This window comes from Esox lucius, chromosome 7 (assembly GCF_011004845.1).
Source record: "Esox lucius isolate fEsoLuc1 chromosome 7, fEsoLuc1.pri, whole genome shotgun sequence".
Classification (NCBI taxonomy): domain Eukaryota; kingdom Metazoa; phylum Chordata; class Actinopteri; order Esociformes; family Esocidae; genus Esox; species Esox lucius.
The window spans coordinates 7,548,936-7,564,386 of NC_047575.1; the positions used below are offsets into that span (position 1 = coordinate 7,548,936).

Below are 15,451 nucleotides of genomic sequence, written 5' to 3' on the forward strand. Positions count from 1 at the left end.
ATGGGTGTTGGGAACAATAGAGTTTCAGTACCTATTACAATTGAAAAGCAATTCTTAGTAAGTCCTGGGGTTTCACACATACACAATGCACATAATCTGCTCCCTCTGTCGTAATGAATAAAAGATACTGAGGCTTGTACCAAATGTCACCCGTTTCCTCCAGTCACTGACTCCTTTTTGGAGGCTGAGCAGTTTGCATTGCTCCCAATACAATATTGATTCAGGATCGAAAGGCTTCTGTTAGGTGGCCTTCCAATCCTTTCCATTTGTCAACAGTACTTTAGTGGCAGTTTACAGGACTGTGGTTTGTTTCTGATCGAAAAGAAAAACAACATAACTTCCATTTCTGTCTGCCTTTCCTAGGCTGTTTGAAACTCTGCAATCCCTGTTCTGGTCGATATTCGGCCTGCTCAACCTGTACGTGACCAACGTGAAGGCTCGCCATGAGTTTACCGAGTTCGTCGGAGCCACCATGTTCGGAACTTACAACGTCATCTCCCTGGTGGTGCTGCTTAACATGCTCATCGCCATGATGAACAACTCCTACCAGCTCATCGCTGTGAGTCTGCAGACGTTGTTTCCTCCTCGGTTCTGTCTGTCGGCTCCTTTGATCAGGAGAAGTCACATGACCATGTCCATCTCTTTTTATTGAAATTCTCGCTGGTGCTTATGGGTAAAGATATGGCTGTGCGAAAGGCGTGTGATGATCACGGCTTCTGCTGAATAATGATTAAGCACATCCTGCAGTTAATCTCAAGACATTATGCAAAATGTCTCTCACTGTCAGCAGGAATAAGAACCAAAATGAGTCATTGTTTTATCATATATTGTGGATAGATCACAAAGGTTTTATTAAAGGTGGTCATTTTTACCTCATGTGTCTCAGAGAATTGCTAGTTCTGCTGCTGCAGGCAACAGAGAGACATATTTATATCAGTTTGTTTTCCTCCATGTAACCTTTCTGCGAAGGCTTATATAAGCTGACAGGAGCTAGGAGCTGTGTGTACACAACACACACGCACACAGCGCACGTACACTAAACGTACACATAACACGCTCACACAGATCCTTACATCCGCCGACCAAACCCCACGTCTCCCTGGGGAAGACGTGGACATTGAGGAAGGGGGACACATTCTTGTAGAATGGCATGAACAGAACTCGAAAGGACCACATTAAGATGAGTGGTTACATTTTGAGACCCAGACTTTTCCCGACTGTAAAAGATTAGGAAAGTTTATTCAAGCAGATTAAATACTTTTTTTGTTGTGCAATTAATTGTTCATATTTTATGAAAGTGATGGGGATAACATTTGATGTAAGTTATCAAATTCTGCCAACGACCTCCTTTAATATCAAAATGCTTTTGTTCAGGATCATGCGGACATCGAATGGAAGTTTGCCCGAACCAAGTTGTGGATGAGTTATTTTGACGAGGGGGGAACCCTACCGCCACCGTTCAACATCATCCCCAGCCCCAAGTCGGTGTGGTACCTCTGTGTGTGGACCCATAACCGCGTGTGTGGGAGAGGCCAGGCCAGTCCTGACAACCCGAGGAAACACGAGAACTTAAAAGAGTTCACGGTACAACATTTCCAAAACATTGTATAACACAACATTCTAATTCAGTAATACAGGCGATTATTTCTGTCATGCGATTGGCCGTCATTGGCCTGGATTTCTGTTTTTACACAATAAACTGTACGGATATTGGATCACTGCCTCCGAATGTTACAGAGAGCTGCGTCGGGTTGGTGGGGGCGGGGCTGCTATGGTTGTCAGTGTTCTCTCCCAGCTGGGATGTTGCTGATGAGGGGCTGTGTGGTCGTCCGGGATCCAGCTGCAGTAGGCAGACCTATGTTGCCAAGCAACGCTGTCTCATGCTCCCAATTCCCTGGAGGTGTCCCCATCAGCTGAACTCCACTCCTTCACCAGCAGCAGCGGCTTGGCGGCTCTGCTGTTTCCCCGTTCTGCTTCACACTCCTGGTAACGCGCAGGCAGCCACATTACTTTCACCAACACACCAAGCAGAACGGACACATTTTGGGATCTGGAATTATGTAATAACCCTTCTAGATCGTTTGGAAGACGAGAAAATAAAGCGGAACCCTAGCCTGAAATGATCATTATACGGGTGCATCTAATTGGACAGATTAGCATAAAACAAAGCTATATAATACATAAAAACTGTGGTGGTCCTCCAGTGAATTGACTGCTGATTGCTTCTATCTTTTTCATTGCGGTCGAAAGAATTCATGGCATTTATATACTGCATTGCATACAGTCTATCAATTCCTTGATTGTCTTTTCCTTTGCCACGGTGCAGAATGTGTGTTACTATCACTCTCAGAAGCGTACCATGCATCGGCAGGGAAACAGGTGTTTCTGATATGTATATGTGATTGATGTCAGCTTTACACATGAGCAAAAATCATTTAATTCTTCTGTTTCTGATTTTGTCCTAGGAGCGCCATGCTGACAATCTGATTCAGAACCAGCACTATCAGGTAAGTAGCTGCTGCCATAACAACCATGGAAATGCTCATCATTCAGGTTGGACCGTGAGGGGCAAAAACAACTAGGTTAAGCGAACTTGTCAAAAAGAATCGGCAGATGTGACCTTGAGCAAGTCACTAAACCTTAATTGCTCCTGTTAGTTGCTCTGGATGAGATTATGTTAAAAATAATAACATAAACAGCCCCCCCAAGGCTGTGGTTATTGAGCTGGATCAACACCGTTGACCTTGTAGCAGATAAGGAACAGGTGTCCTTGAGTCACTAAATATGTCATGATCATGTTGGCCATGAGCTTGGTGGCAGATTTTATTTTCATCCAAGTTGTCCTTTTCCTTATCAGTCCCTCCTCAGTTATTGCAATTAGTTCGACCTTTTGAGGTCCTTCCTCTATCCCTGCCCCAATTTGCCTGATGCTTCTGGGGATTGAACAGACTAAGCTAGACTCAATTGCTTTCACTGGAGTCTGCGCTATTCTAATGAACACGCTTTATCAAAGAATACAGCTGCCGCTACAAATGAATACCATTTGGGAATGGGGCTGAATCCATCCAGGGAAAGGGATGCACTGAGGCATGTGGTGATGTGAAGGGTATTCATACATACCCTACTGTTCAAAAGTTTGGGTTCACTTAGAAATATCCTAGTTTTCCATGAAAACATACACTCACCTAAAGGATTATTAGGAACACCTGTTCAATTTCTCATTAATGCAATTATCTAATCAACCAATCACATGGCAGTTGCTTCAATGCATTTAGGGGTGTGGTCCTGGTCAAGACAATCTCCTGAACTCCAAACTGAATGTCAGAATGGGAAAGAAAGGTGATTTAAGCAATTTTGAGCGTGGCATGGTTGTTGGTGCCAGACGGGCCGGTCTGAGTATTTCACAATCTGCTCAGTTACTGGGATTTTCACACACAACCATTTCTAGGGTTTACAAAGAATGTTGTGAAAAGGGAAAAACATCCACTATGCAGCAGTCCTGTGGGCGAAAATGCCTTGTTGATGCTAGAGGTCAGAGGAGTATGGGCCGACTGATTCAAGCTGATAGAAGAGCAACTTGGACTGAAATAACCACTCGTTACAACTGAGGTATGCAGCAAAGCATTTGTGAAGCCACAACACACACAACCTTGAGGCGGATGGGCTACAACAGCAGAAGACCCCACCGGGTACCACTCATCTCCACAAATAGGAAAAAGAGGCTACAATTTGCACGAGCTCACCAAAATAGGACAGTTGAAGACTGGAAGAATGTTGCCTTGTCTGATGAGTCTTGATTTCTGTTGAGACATTCAGATGGTAGAGTCAGAATTTGGCGTAAACAGAATGAGAACATGGATCCATCATGCCTTGTTACCACTGTGCAGGCTGGTGGTGGTGGTGTAATGGTGTGGGGGATGTTTTCTTGGCACACTTTAGGCCCCTTAGTGCCAATTGGGCATCGTTTAAATGCCACGGCCTACCTGAGCATTGTTTCTGACCATGTCCATCCCTTTATGACCACCATGTACCCATCCTCTGATGGCTACTTCCAGCAGGATAATGCACAATGTCACAAAGCTCGATTCATTTCAAATTGGTTTCTTGAACATGCCAATGAGTTAACTGTACTGAAATGGCCCCCACAGTCACCAGATCTCAACCCAATAGAGCATCTTTGGGATGTGGTGGAACGGGAGCTTCGTGCCCTGGATGTGCATCCCACAAATCTCCATCAACTGCAAGATGCTATCCTATCAATATGGGCCAACATTTCTAAAGAATGCTTTCAGCACCTTGTTGAATCATTGCCACGTAGAATTAAGGCAGTTCTGAAGGCGAAAGGGGGTCAAACACAGTATTAGTATGGTGTTCCTAATAATCCTTTAGGTGAGTGTATATGAAATTAGTTTGAATCAGAAATGTAGCAAAATTAATAGGAAATATGGTAATCAACGGTTAGAAATTATGATATTTTATTGAAATAGTTGGGTAATTTGCAGCAATTACAGCCTTTCAGACTTTTGTCTTCTAGTTGTCAATATGTTGAGGTACCTCCCACAAGTTTGATTGGCTTGAAGGGGAATTCCTACGTACCATATGGTCAAGCTGCTACCACAACAGCTGAATAGGGTTGAGATCCAGTGACTCTGCTGGCCACTCCATTATAGACAGAATATAAGCTGACTGCTTCTTCCCTAAATAGTTATTGCATAGTTTGGAGCTGTGCTTTGGACTATTGTCCTGTTGTAGGAGGAAATTGGCTCCAATCAAGTGCCATCCACAGGGAATGGCAAGGCATTGCAAAATGTAGTGATATACTTTCTTTGGATCCCTCTTACCCTGTACAAATCTCCCAATCTACCACCCCAAACCATCACATTACCTCCATCATGCTTGGCAGACTTAGATTCGTCTGTCCATAATACTTTTTCCAATCTTCCTCTGTCTAGTGTCTGAGTTCTTTTGCCCATCTTAATCTTTTCTTTTTATTGGTCAGTCTGAGTTATGGATTTTTCTTTACAACTCTGCCTAGAAGGCCAGCTTCCCGAAGTCGCCTCTTCACTGTTGATGTTGAGACTGGTGTACTGTTTAATGAAGCTGCCAGTTGAGAACCTGTGAGGCATCTGTTTCTCAAACTAGACACTCTAATGTATTTGTCCTCAGTTGTGAACCGAGCAAGATGCTAGAGCCAGTTTGCACTGTTCTGTGAAGGGAGTAGTACAATTCTCGCATGGAATTGCCTTAATTTCTCAGAACAAGAATAGGCTGACGAGTTTCAGAAAAAGGTTTGTTGTTTCTGGCCATTTTGAGTCTGTAATCGAACCCACAATTACTGATGCTGCATATTCTCAACTAGTCTAAAGAAGGATTTTTTTATTTATTACTTCTAATCAGCACAACAGTTTTAAGCAGTGCTAACATAATTGCAACAGGGTTTTCTAATCGTAACATAGCCTTTTAGAATGATAAACGTGAATAAGCAAACACAAAGTGCCATTTGAACACAGGGTTGATTGTTGCTTGATTGGTTCAGATCTTATCTAGATGGCCGGAGTTACTTTGTCACCATTGGTAATCATGAATCTGACAGGGTGGCTATGACATGCAGAGTTTCCAGGGATCAGTTCTCGGACAGCTTCTGTTCAATTTCTATATGCTACCTCTGGGCCAAATTCTACAGAACAACAACATGAACTACCATAGCTATGCAGATGATACTCAAATATATATGGCTCTCAAACCATAGGACAACAGCTCAATAGACTCTGTGTCACTGTATAGAGCACATAAATACCTGGATGAACCAAAATGGTCTACAATTAAACCAAGAGATTATTGTGTTTGGCAACAAAAATAAAAGAACTAGTATTAGTAAAGAGCTGGATTCTCGGGCCCCAAAAACCAGGGACCAAGTGCATAATCTTGGTGTTCATACCTCACATTTAACAGTCATATCAAATCGGTCACCGAAACAGCATTCTATGATCTTAAAAATATACCCAGAATCAAGGGCTTAGTGTCTCAAAAAGACCAAGAGAAGCTCATCCATGCTTTTATCTCTAGTAGGGTTGACTACTGTAATGGCCTCTTAACTGGACTCCCCAAAAAGACTGTAAAACTGTTCAGAATGCTGCTGCTAGAATGTTAACCAGGACCAAGAGAACAGAGCACATCATTCCGGTTCTAAATATTTCCACTGGCTTTCAGTCAGTTACAGAATAGATTTTAAAGTGGTGCTTTTAGTTTATAAATCACTGAATGGTTTAGGCCTCGAATATATTTCTGATATGTTTGAAGAATATAAACCGAGGAGGGCTCTTAGATCCATGGACACAGGTCAGCTAGTAGAGCCCAGAGTCCAAACTAAACATTGTAAAGCTGCGTTTATGCTGCACACAACTGGAATAAACTACCAGAAGATCTTAGATGTGCCCCAAATGTATCAATTTTTAAATCCAGTTAAAAAACATTTCTTTTTCACCCGCCTATGACTTAAATTTAACCAGACTGTTACAGCTTTTGTAGCTTCATATATTATTCTATGTTTTTATTATTATGATGTTGTTTTGATGTTTTCATTTCAGTATTTGTTTTTATGCTATTGTATTTTTATATTTTTTCATACATAGAAGCACATTGAATTGCTTCTATGTATGAATTGTGCTATATAAATAAATTGCTTGCTTGCTGATAAAGGGCCTCTGTAAGCCTATGTAGATATTCCATAAAAAAATCATCTGTTTCCAGCTACAGTTGTCATTTACAGCATTAACAATGTATACCCTGTATATCTGATCAATTTGATGTTATTCTAATGGACAAAAAATAGCTTTTCTGTTGTAAACAAGGACATTTCTAAGTGACCCCAAACCTTTGAATTGTATTGTACATTTTGTTATCCTTACAGAGGGCAAAGTATTCGATTAAGCACAAATATCCTACTCCACAATTCATTGAGCATATTTTTTTCACCCAAAATAATCTTTCTGTAAAAGAAAACGGTCGGGTTGATTGAAACCGGTCCGTTGTCTGCAAAACATGCACATTTATGTTAAGTTATGCACGTCCAGTCTTCACCTCTAGCAAATAGATAAGTCATGAATATGCCTGAACATTTTCCTCGTTGGGGTAAACACAACATTCAAGTGTATGCGTGCTAGGAAAGAAGAGACTCTTTCCAAAAAATCTCATATAATTTCACCCTTAGGGATGTCTCACACTACAGAAATAGCTTACAAGTGGGGGAGAAAAGATGCTTGTTTCTACATTTTGTGGTAATGGGGTTTTATATGTGGTTGTTTCTACATTTTGTGGTAATGGGGTGTTATATGTGATTGTTTCTCTGCTCTGACTTTCATTGTATACAGGAGGTGATCAGGAACCTCGTGAAGAGATATGTAGCAGCCATGATCCGTAGTGCCAAGACGGACGAGGGACTGACAGAGGAGAATTTCAAAGTAGGTGTCTCAGAAGTTGCATGCTTAAACATTAATCGGCCAAATGTGCCCCTACCAAAGGGCAGTAACTGTCCCTCACTGTGGATCTCTCCGTCTCTCCCACCCTGACTGATATGTAGGAGCTGAAGCAAGACATCTCCAGCTTCCGCTATGAGGTGTTGGACCTGCTGGGGAACAGGAAGCCCCCGCGGAGGACCTACTCGTCCAGCAGCGAGGCCACCCAGCAGGACGAGGCCAACGAAGAGGGCGAAGCGGGGTCCTCGCATGCCCAAGGTCAGTCCAGATCCCGGGGGGCCAAGGGGGTATCCTTCAGCGTGCCCGCCTCCGAGAGGAAGAGCAAAGACTCTAGCTTCAGCGTCTCAGCCCTGTTCAAGTCCATGTCGGGGGCCGAGGGGCAGGCTGGCGGCAAACCAAAGAGCAACGGGCTGAGGTTCTCCTCGTCGACGTCTGCCGTGCTCGGCCGCGGCGGTGCCCGGCTGCAGCGCTTCTCCAAGTCCAAGAGAGACTCCATCAGGCGGCTGGGCATGCTCTTCTCCCGCATGAACGGACATGCCCCGGGGCACAGGGCCCCTCCGCCCAGTGTGCACCAGCCCACCTACAGCATATCAGACGGTCTGCTTCACCAGCCCACAGCTTGGCCAGACGTCCAGCCGGCACCCCCTAGTCCCCAGGTCACACGCACCCAGTTCCACCTGGACCAGCTGGGGGTCAATCTGAACGAGCTGCCCCAGGCTCAGGCCCTTCCACCAGCCATGGGGTCAAGCCAGGCTAATGGGAGCGATAGCCTGCCCCTGCAGCCGGCGGTCCATTCCCTGGCGCCTCCGGGCGACTCCCAGCCGACCCTGCACTGTGCTTCCAGCATCACAGCTTCCAGCTCCCGGGCCGTTCTCCTGGACTCCAGCGAGGACGTGTGCCAGGGTTGGGTAGGACCCTGTGATGAACTGGACTCCTTGGAGTGGGGGGGCGAACAGGAGGACTCCATCACCACACAGCTTTAGACCCCCTCCCCCTCCCTACCACCAGGAATAATGGCAGACAGGTTTGCAAACCACTCTATGTTCAGGGCACACTGCTGAAAAAGGACCAGAGAGGATTTCAAAATCCAGGACTCATTTTGTTGAAGATATCATAACAGAGTAGGAAAATTCTAAACAATGACAATAAATTACAAGCTTGCCATAGAAATACATGTTTGAATACTGCCACCTAACTGTGATGTTTAAATCTTTGTTTGCGGCCTGTGAGTTTACCATTCTGTCTTAATACCACTTCCATACAGTTCAGGCCCAGTTATTTACCGTTTTACTCATAGAAATACCACTGAGATTAAGGAGGATCATACACACAGGTGAGCTATCAAGCAATCACCAGTGTTTGAACTTCTACAAATATGTGTGATCTCTTGTTTTCAGATTGTCGAGACTGCAGTGTGGCGTGCCATAGTCAAATGTGCCAAATTTTCACTACAATGTGTTCTGTCATACAACCTAAACACAAAGATTTTTTATCATGGTAGACCAGAGGGGTATTCCATAATGTTGGATTAGTAACCTATTAGTAACAAATTAGCTGGCTCTGTTAAACCAGTACCAGAGCAAACTCTCGATTTTGTTGTCTCTAGAAAGAGAGCCTGAAGTATGTCCTGATCAGAAACTGTAGCAGCAAATGTTCTAAAACAAACCTGCTACCTACTAGGTTAAATTGATCTTATCCTGCCCAAGTGAATGAAACATAGAGTTTATCCACCAATCAGATTCTATTCTGTCACCATGGCCTTTTCATTCACAGAAAATGTCATTGACACCTGTTTTTTTGCACCCAGCATAATAGTGGGAACTAATTGTTGGATCTTGAATTGAAGAATACATTTTTTAACATTCTAATTTACTCACCCATATATGTCCAATGTAACTCAATGCGGATTAGCTTTGACTATACAAACTCTGCTTATTGCTTTGCATTTTCCAAGGAATTAATTTAAGTAACACCACCACTGTCACAAAAGCCACTGCTGTCACCCATTGTATAGACAACACAGGAATGGTGTTTTATTCAATTCATAAAGTGCTTTTCATGACAACTCTTCTATTTCTAGTGGAAACCACATGGGAGCAAAAATATATTGGCAGCAGGTATAAACTATGATATATCATCATACAAATTATCTTGGAGAAAACTTCTACATGATTTTTGTAGGGAGTTACAATGTATTGTTCCAAACTATGTTGCGTACAGGTGCAAGTTGTCTTTCTGAAATATCCCTCAGGTCTTACCTACATTTATTTCAGCCTTGCATCTTTTTTAAGTTTGTTTTTGGACGATTACCTAAGAACAGTGTCCTCTGTTTTTCTATGAAAGTTTTATTTTTCTATAGTTTCTTGTAAATAAGGCAGAACTGTTTTTGGGCTATTGAGACAGGTAATGCACGATATTTGTAGAGCGAAATTTATTTACCCAAAGTTATAATGTGTTTACTTTTAAACTCCTTTGCTTGGATTAAGGATGCACAAGATCATTTTAATCAAGATCATTTTGGCGGAGGACCCCTACAATGTTTAATAGTTGTCAAAAAACCAGCTTGTATACAAATACACAATTTATTTAATAATGACATTGAGAATGAGGGTTTTATGTATTTTAAAGCATTTGACAAATTCTTAGAGCTATGATTCCAAGACTGGGGAGTTTGACATGATGGGCCCAATTGAGATCTAAAAAAACTGCACTGAACTGTCCAAATATTGTAAACTGGGTTATTTGTAATCCGGAAAAATGCTTTCGATAGTTGCAGTGTTTGCTACTCATCTTCGGTAATGCGCAGTCCCATCAATTCAAAATGAACACGTCAGTAACTGCATGCATATAAAACTGTCCAAGTACCAGTCAGCACTCTTCATGGTTCTCACCATGATTGGATGGGTGGCAGTGTTAGCTACAGCTGTGTGCTGTCCAGGGTCCTGAAACCTCATATTTAATGACTTTCATAAAGCAGGGATTTATCTAAGTCACGGTTCCTGATTTTCGCTCCCAGCATAACCCAGTGCACTTGATTCTAGTATTTAACCTGTTGAGAAGCATATGAGGTTAGTTGCAATTGATGTTGGTGTGAAAAGGCAACCTGGTCTCAGGGGACTACGCAGAATATTTTACGTAAATATTTGACAGCTGAATTCGTAAGATATATTAAGTTAGGCAAAGTAACATTGGAGTAATAATTCAGAAAAAAAAAGTTGTGGACCATGTTTTGAACCAGGGACCTCCCACTCCAACATTAACGTTGAAATGTATTTATAACATATTGTAGCAAACTTGTTAAGGCCATTACTCGTCCCTTGGTATCTGTATACCCTGTGTGGTGTAGTGGGTAGGATAGCCGCCTTGGGATCTGAATGTTGCCGGTTTTAAACATGGCACATTCATTTTGTGCAAATCCACACCGTTTGTAAAATATGATACATTTGTCTGACGTTTGTATCATATTATACGCTTTAATAGCATTTGTAATATTTTATACATTGAATAGTGTTCGTAAGATATGCTACGTTTTATCCAATTCGTATTGCATTATACATTTTGGTAGCGCATTGTACTGTAACGTAACGTAACATACGAAATCGGGTGCCATGGATTTACGTAACATAGTCTACGTACTCCCCTGAGACCACGTTGCAACCAGAGGGTAGTCTCCACCCATGCAGACTGTGGCCATTCAAATTCAAGTACTTTTTCAAGAACTTAACTGTTACTTTCTAAGACCTGAGTTCATATGTAACTATTATAGTACAGAAGGAACGTTTCTCCCAAAATAAGCAAAGTGTAAAATATCTCAATATAATGCACTTCTACTTGTAGGTGCTACATGTGAGATTTCTTACCCATGTGGAAAAATATGAATTACCAAAACATTATGCATTATTCAAAACAAAACTCCCTTTCCCTCATTCCATATCGCATGCTCTGAACTTTAGTTTGACTCGCAGACAGATAGAACTATAAAAATATATATTTATTGTAGAAGATTTCACCACCTTTTAAATGGTTACATGACTCCCTACACCATTTAATGCAGAGGGGCAGTCAATAGGTGATAGAACTGACCCTCACAACACTGGTGGGTAAATACTACTGTGAAAAAACATAATTCTATTAGTAATCATTTTGTGCAATTAATGTAAAAAATTATAAGAAATCCCACATATGCAGATCCACCCCCGTTAGACATTTCCTCATGTTATTGTTACAACATGAAATCAATTGTTTAATCTTGTGTTTTGATTGTGTCTTGCCACCAAAAAAGTCCATGATGTCAAAGTGAGAAATAGAATTTATTGAGAATTAATTGGAAATGTAAAAAATAAAATTATTGACTGTGTAAGTATTAACACCGTTTAGTATATATTTGGTAGTCAACTTTGGCAGCAATAACAGCCATTAGGCTATTTGGAAATGTATTGGGCTACTGTAGAACAGTCACAGACATCCCAAAGCCACTCCAGTCTTGTCTTTGCTGTGTGCTTTGGGTTGTTCTCACGCTGGAAGATTAATCTCCACCCCAGTCTTAGGTCCTTTGCATTCTGGATGAGATTTTCTTCAAGGATCTCTCTGTATTTTGTTCCATTCATCCTTCCCCCAACCCTGACACATCTCCCGGTCCCTGCTTCTGAGAGGCATACCCACAGCATGATACTGCCACCAACATGCTTCGCAGTAAGGATTGTGTTCTCAGGATGTGGTATTGGGCCTGTGCCAAACATAGCACTTAGTATTGAAGCCAAAAAAACTATATTTTACTAACATCAGACTATAGAATTGTTCTTCCACTTGGTCTCTGAGGCTTCCACATGCCTTCTGGTGATTTATTTTTTCCCCACAATTGCTTTCTTTTTGGCACTCTCTCTTTGTTGGACACATTTGTGAAGCACCTGGGCTATTGTTGCAGTATGCATAGTGTATCCCAGCTCAGCTCTGGAAGACTGTAACTCTTTTAGAATTGCCATAGGCCTCTTGGTTGCCTCCCTGGCTTAACTGTGCTTTGGGGGACTTTCAATGCCTGGAAAATGTTCTTAATCCTACCCTAATTTGTGCTTTTGAAGAACCTTATTCTTTTCTTCAAATATTCATTAGTTTTCATGATGTATATTTTTCTAGGAATTGTACTAAACAACTAATCACGTGACTTTTTATAGATAATTGGTTCTGCCACAGCTCATTCAGGTGTCATAGCAAAGCGGATGAATACTAATGTGATCAAATATTTTTTTGATTTATATTTCTAATTAATTTAGGACAATTTATTGATTTTTATGTTGTTTTGACATTATGGACTTTTTTTGTGTTGATCAGTGGCAAAAACTCACGATTAAGTCAATTTTGAGTTCATGTTGTAACAATAAAATGTGGAAATGTTGAAAGGGTGAATACTTTTCAGAATCAACTGTACTTCTACAAGACTATTGCATTTCAGAAGCCTTCCTCGTGGCACTATGCACTGGCATCACTGGCATCATTACAACGTTCTAAAGTATGTCACTGTAACATGGATATTAGTTTGATTCAATACACTGGATACATGGTTTTTAATAACCTAGTTTAGTGCTTTCCAAATCTTTTCATTCAACCTCCCCCTTCATCATGTGGGAAGACCCTCGAACACTACTTGGATCCCCCAGTTCAATGTAGTTCAAAATAACTTCAGATTCAGTTAATAAATGAATGTGCCTTTTTCTAAACAAAATCAGCATGACAAACACATTTTCCTGCCAAAAGGATTTCAATTATCACTAGAATGGGCAAATATACACTGCTCAAAAAATTAAGGGAGCACGTAATCATCACGGTATAACACAAGTTATTTCAACTTCAGGGATATCAATCTGTCCAGTTAGGAAGCATAAGCGATTGTGAATCAATGTCACCTGTTTTGGGGCAAATGAAAGAGACAACAGGTGTACTGGAGAGGCAACAGCAAGGCAACCCCCAAAAAGGGAATTGTTTTGCAGGTGGTGGCCACAGACAATTGCTCTCTCCTTATACTTACTGACTGATTCTTCTCTAGTTTAGCATTTTGCTAGTGACCTTGTCACTAGTAGCAAGAGGCAGTACCTGCAGTACATCCATACATGCCATCGCAAGACAATTCTCTGTCTCTCCCAGTACCGTCTCAAGAGCATGGAGGAGATACCTGGTGATGGATTGTTACAGACTCTATGAGGGTGGAATGAGGTCCCGACGTCTTCTAGTGGGACCTGTGCTCACAGCCCAGCACCGTCCAGCTCCATTGGCATTCGCCAGAGAACACCAGAATTGGCAGTCCGCCATTGGTGCCCCATGCTCACAGATGAGAGCAGGTTCACACTGAGTACGTGACAGACGTGAAAGAGTCTGGAGACACCGTTTTGCTGCCTACATCATCCAGCATGATCGGTTTGGCAGTTTCTGGATGATGAAGGCATTGAGGCCATTGACTGGCTCTCACGTTCCCCAGACCTGAATCCAATTGAGAACCTCTGGGACATCATGTATTGGTGCATCTGACGCCACCAAGTAGCACCACAGACTGTCCAGGAGCTCACTGATGCCTTGGATCCAGTTCTGAGTGATCACCCAGGACACATTCTGCCATCTCATCAGGAGCATGCCCAGACGTTGTCAGGAGTGCATACAGGCACATGGGGGCCATACACACTACTGAATCACATTGAGTTGCCGTGTTGAAATTCACAGAAGTTGGAACAGCCTGTGATTTCAAGTGTTTACTTAGATTTGTGGTGTGAGTTTGAATCCAATCAGATGGTGATTTTGGTTTCCATTGACCGTTACGTCATTTTGTTCTCAACAAATTACACAATGTACAGTCGATTTTGATCTTTAAAATATTTTGTTCATCGAGACCTGATGTGTGATTTAAGTGTTCCCTTAATTTTTTTGAGCAGTGTGTCTTATTAAATTGCAGAGGATTAAGGCAGTTCTGGTATTCTAACATTAGGTTGCATAAAAATTATTGCTTTCCTCAATGTTACTCTTCAAATATGTTTTAAAACAGACAGAGTTATGGATTACCTAGTGATCCAACCTAAGACCCAACTTATGTCCATCAGTAAGTAGTCACCTGCGGTTTGTCTTGGAGTCAAGTATGGGACTGAAGCTTCCAACTAGAAAGAACAAGCACATCTGACTAGAGAGAACATGGCCTGCTTGATCCAACTGTGTCAGATTGAGATACTCCTTTCCTAATTCAGTTAGAGCCTACTAGAAATGTTTAACCCTAACCCCACAAAGGTTGTCTTTCAACTTTAAAATATCCCACTGACTTTAGTCAATTAGCTCATCTCTCATTGAAAAAAGGCACATCATTAAAAACATTTTGGTCATCATCAATGCTTATTGGTGCCATGTTAAATCAGACTGCACCAGTTGATCGGTCCTAGTTCGCTAACAGATTGAGAGTTAAGGGTTTGAGGGAAGAAAGCACACAGTTTGTTGCAGCCTTTCATGAAACCTGTCCACTGTCAGTCAGCATATAAATTAGCATCTCCATGTCTATTGATGTCAGGAACCCAACTACAGGACAGCTACATTGGAACCTATACCTTTTGTACAAAGACGAGTTAGGACAAAACCAGTCTCAAATTCACATTGTTTTAAGTAACCATTAGCAATGAAACAATTGGTATGGAAAACCAAGTTGAACCCAACAGGTCCTTAATCAGTGATTGTGGTTTTACCTCACCAAATGCAAAAGACTAGCAACGCACCCAACAACTGACAGGAAACTAATTCAATCATTGGGTGATTATATTATAGCAAGAGAGCAAAAGTAATTAAGTACTTTAAGATGAACAAGATAAGGAAGTCTAATGTCAAGGTATTCAAGTAATTTATATGAACTCCAAATGTAAGTACTACAAGCAATATACAAACCCTGCCTCCAGAAACAGGGTTGGAGAGCCCTGCTCATTAAGTTACCAATAAAATTAAACCATTACACATTC

The 15,451-nt window shown here is 41.7% G+C and overlaps 1 protein-coding gene across 2 annotated transcripts in view; it reads left to right on the forward strand.

Moving 5' to 3' along the window:
• The window catches only part of LOC105024647 (short transient receptor potential channel 5), a 53,011-nt gene extending 40,133 nt beyond the window's left edge, over positions 1–12,878 (forward strand). For both annotated transcript variants that reach the window (XM_020047826.2, XM_010894716.4), the window contains exons 8-12: positions 364–559; positions 1,375–1,584; positions 2,466–2,507; positions 7,371–7,460; positions 7,580–12,878. In XM_020047826.2, the coding sequence (XP_019903385.2) occupies positions 364–559; positions 1,375–1,584; positions 2,466–2,507; positions 7,371–7,460; positions 7,580–8,458 (1,417 nt within the window). In that variant the 3' untranslated portion in view covers positions 8,459–12,878. The remainder of the gene's footprint in view (positions 1–363; positions 560–1,374; positions 1,585–2,465; positions 2,508–7,370; positions 7,461–7,579) is intronic.
• The last annotated feature ends 2,573 nt before the right edge of the window (positions 12,879–15,451 follow it).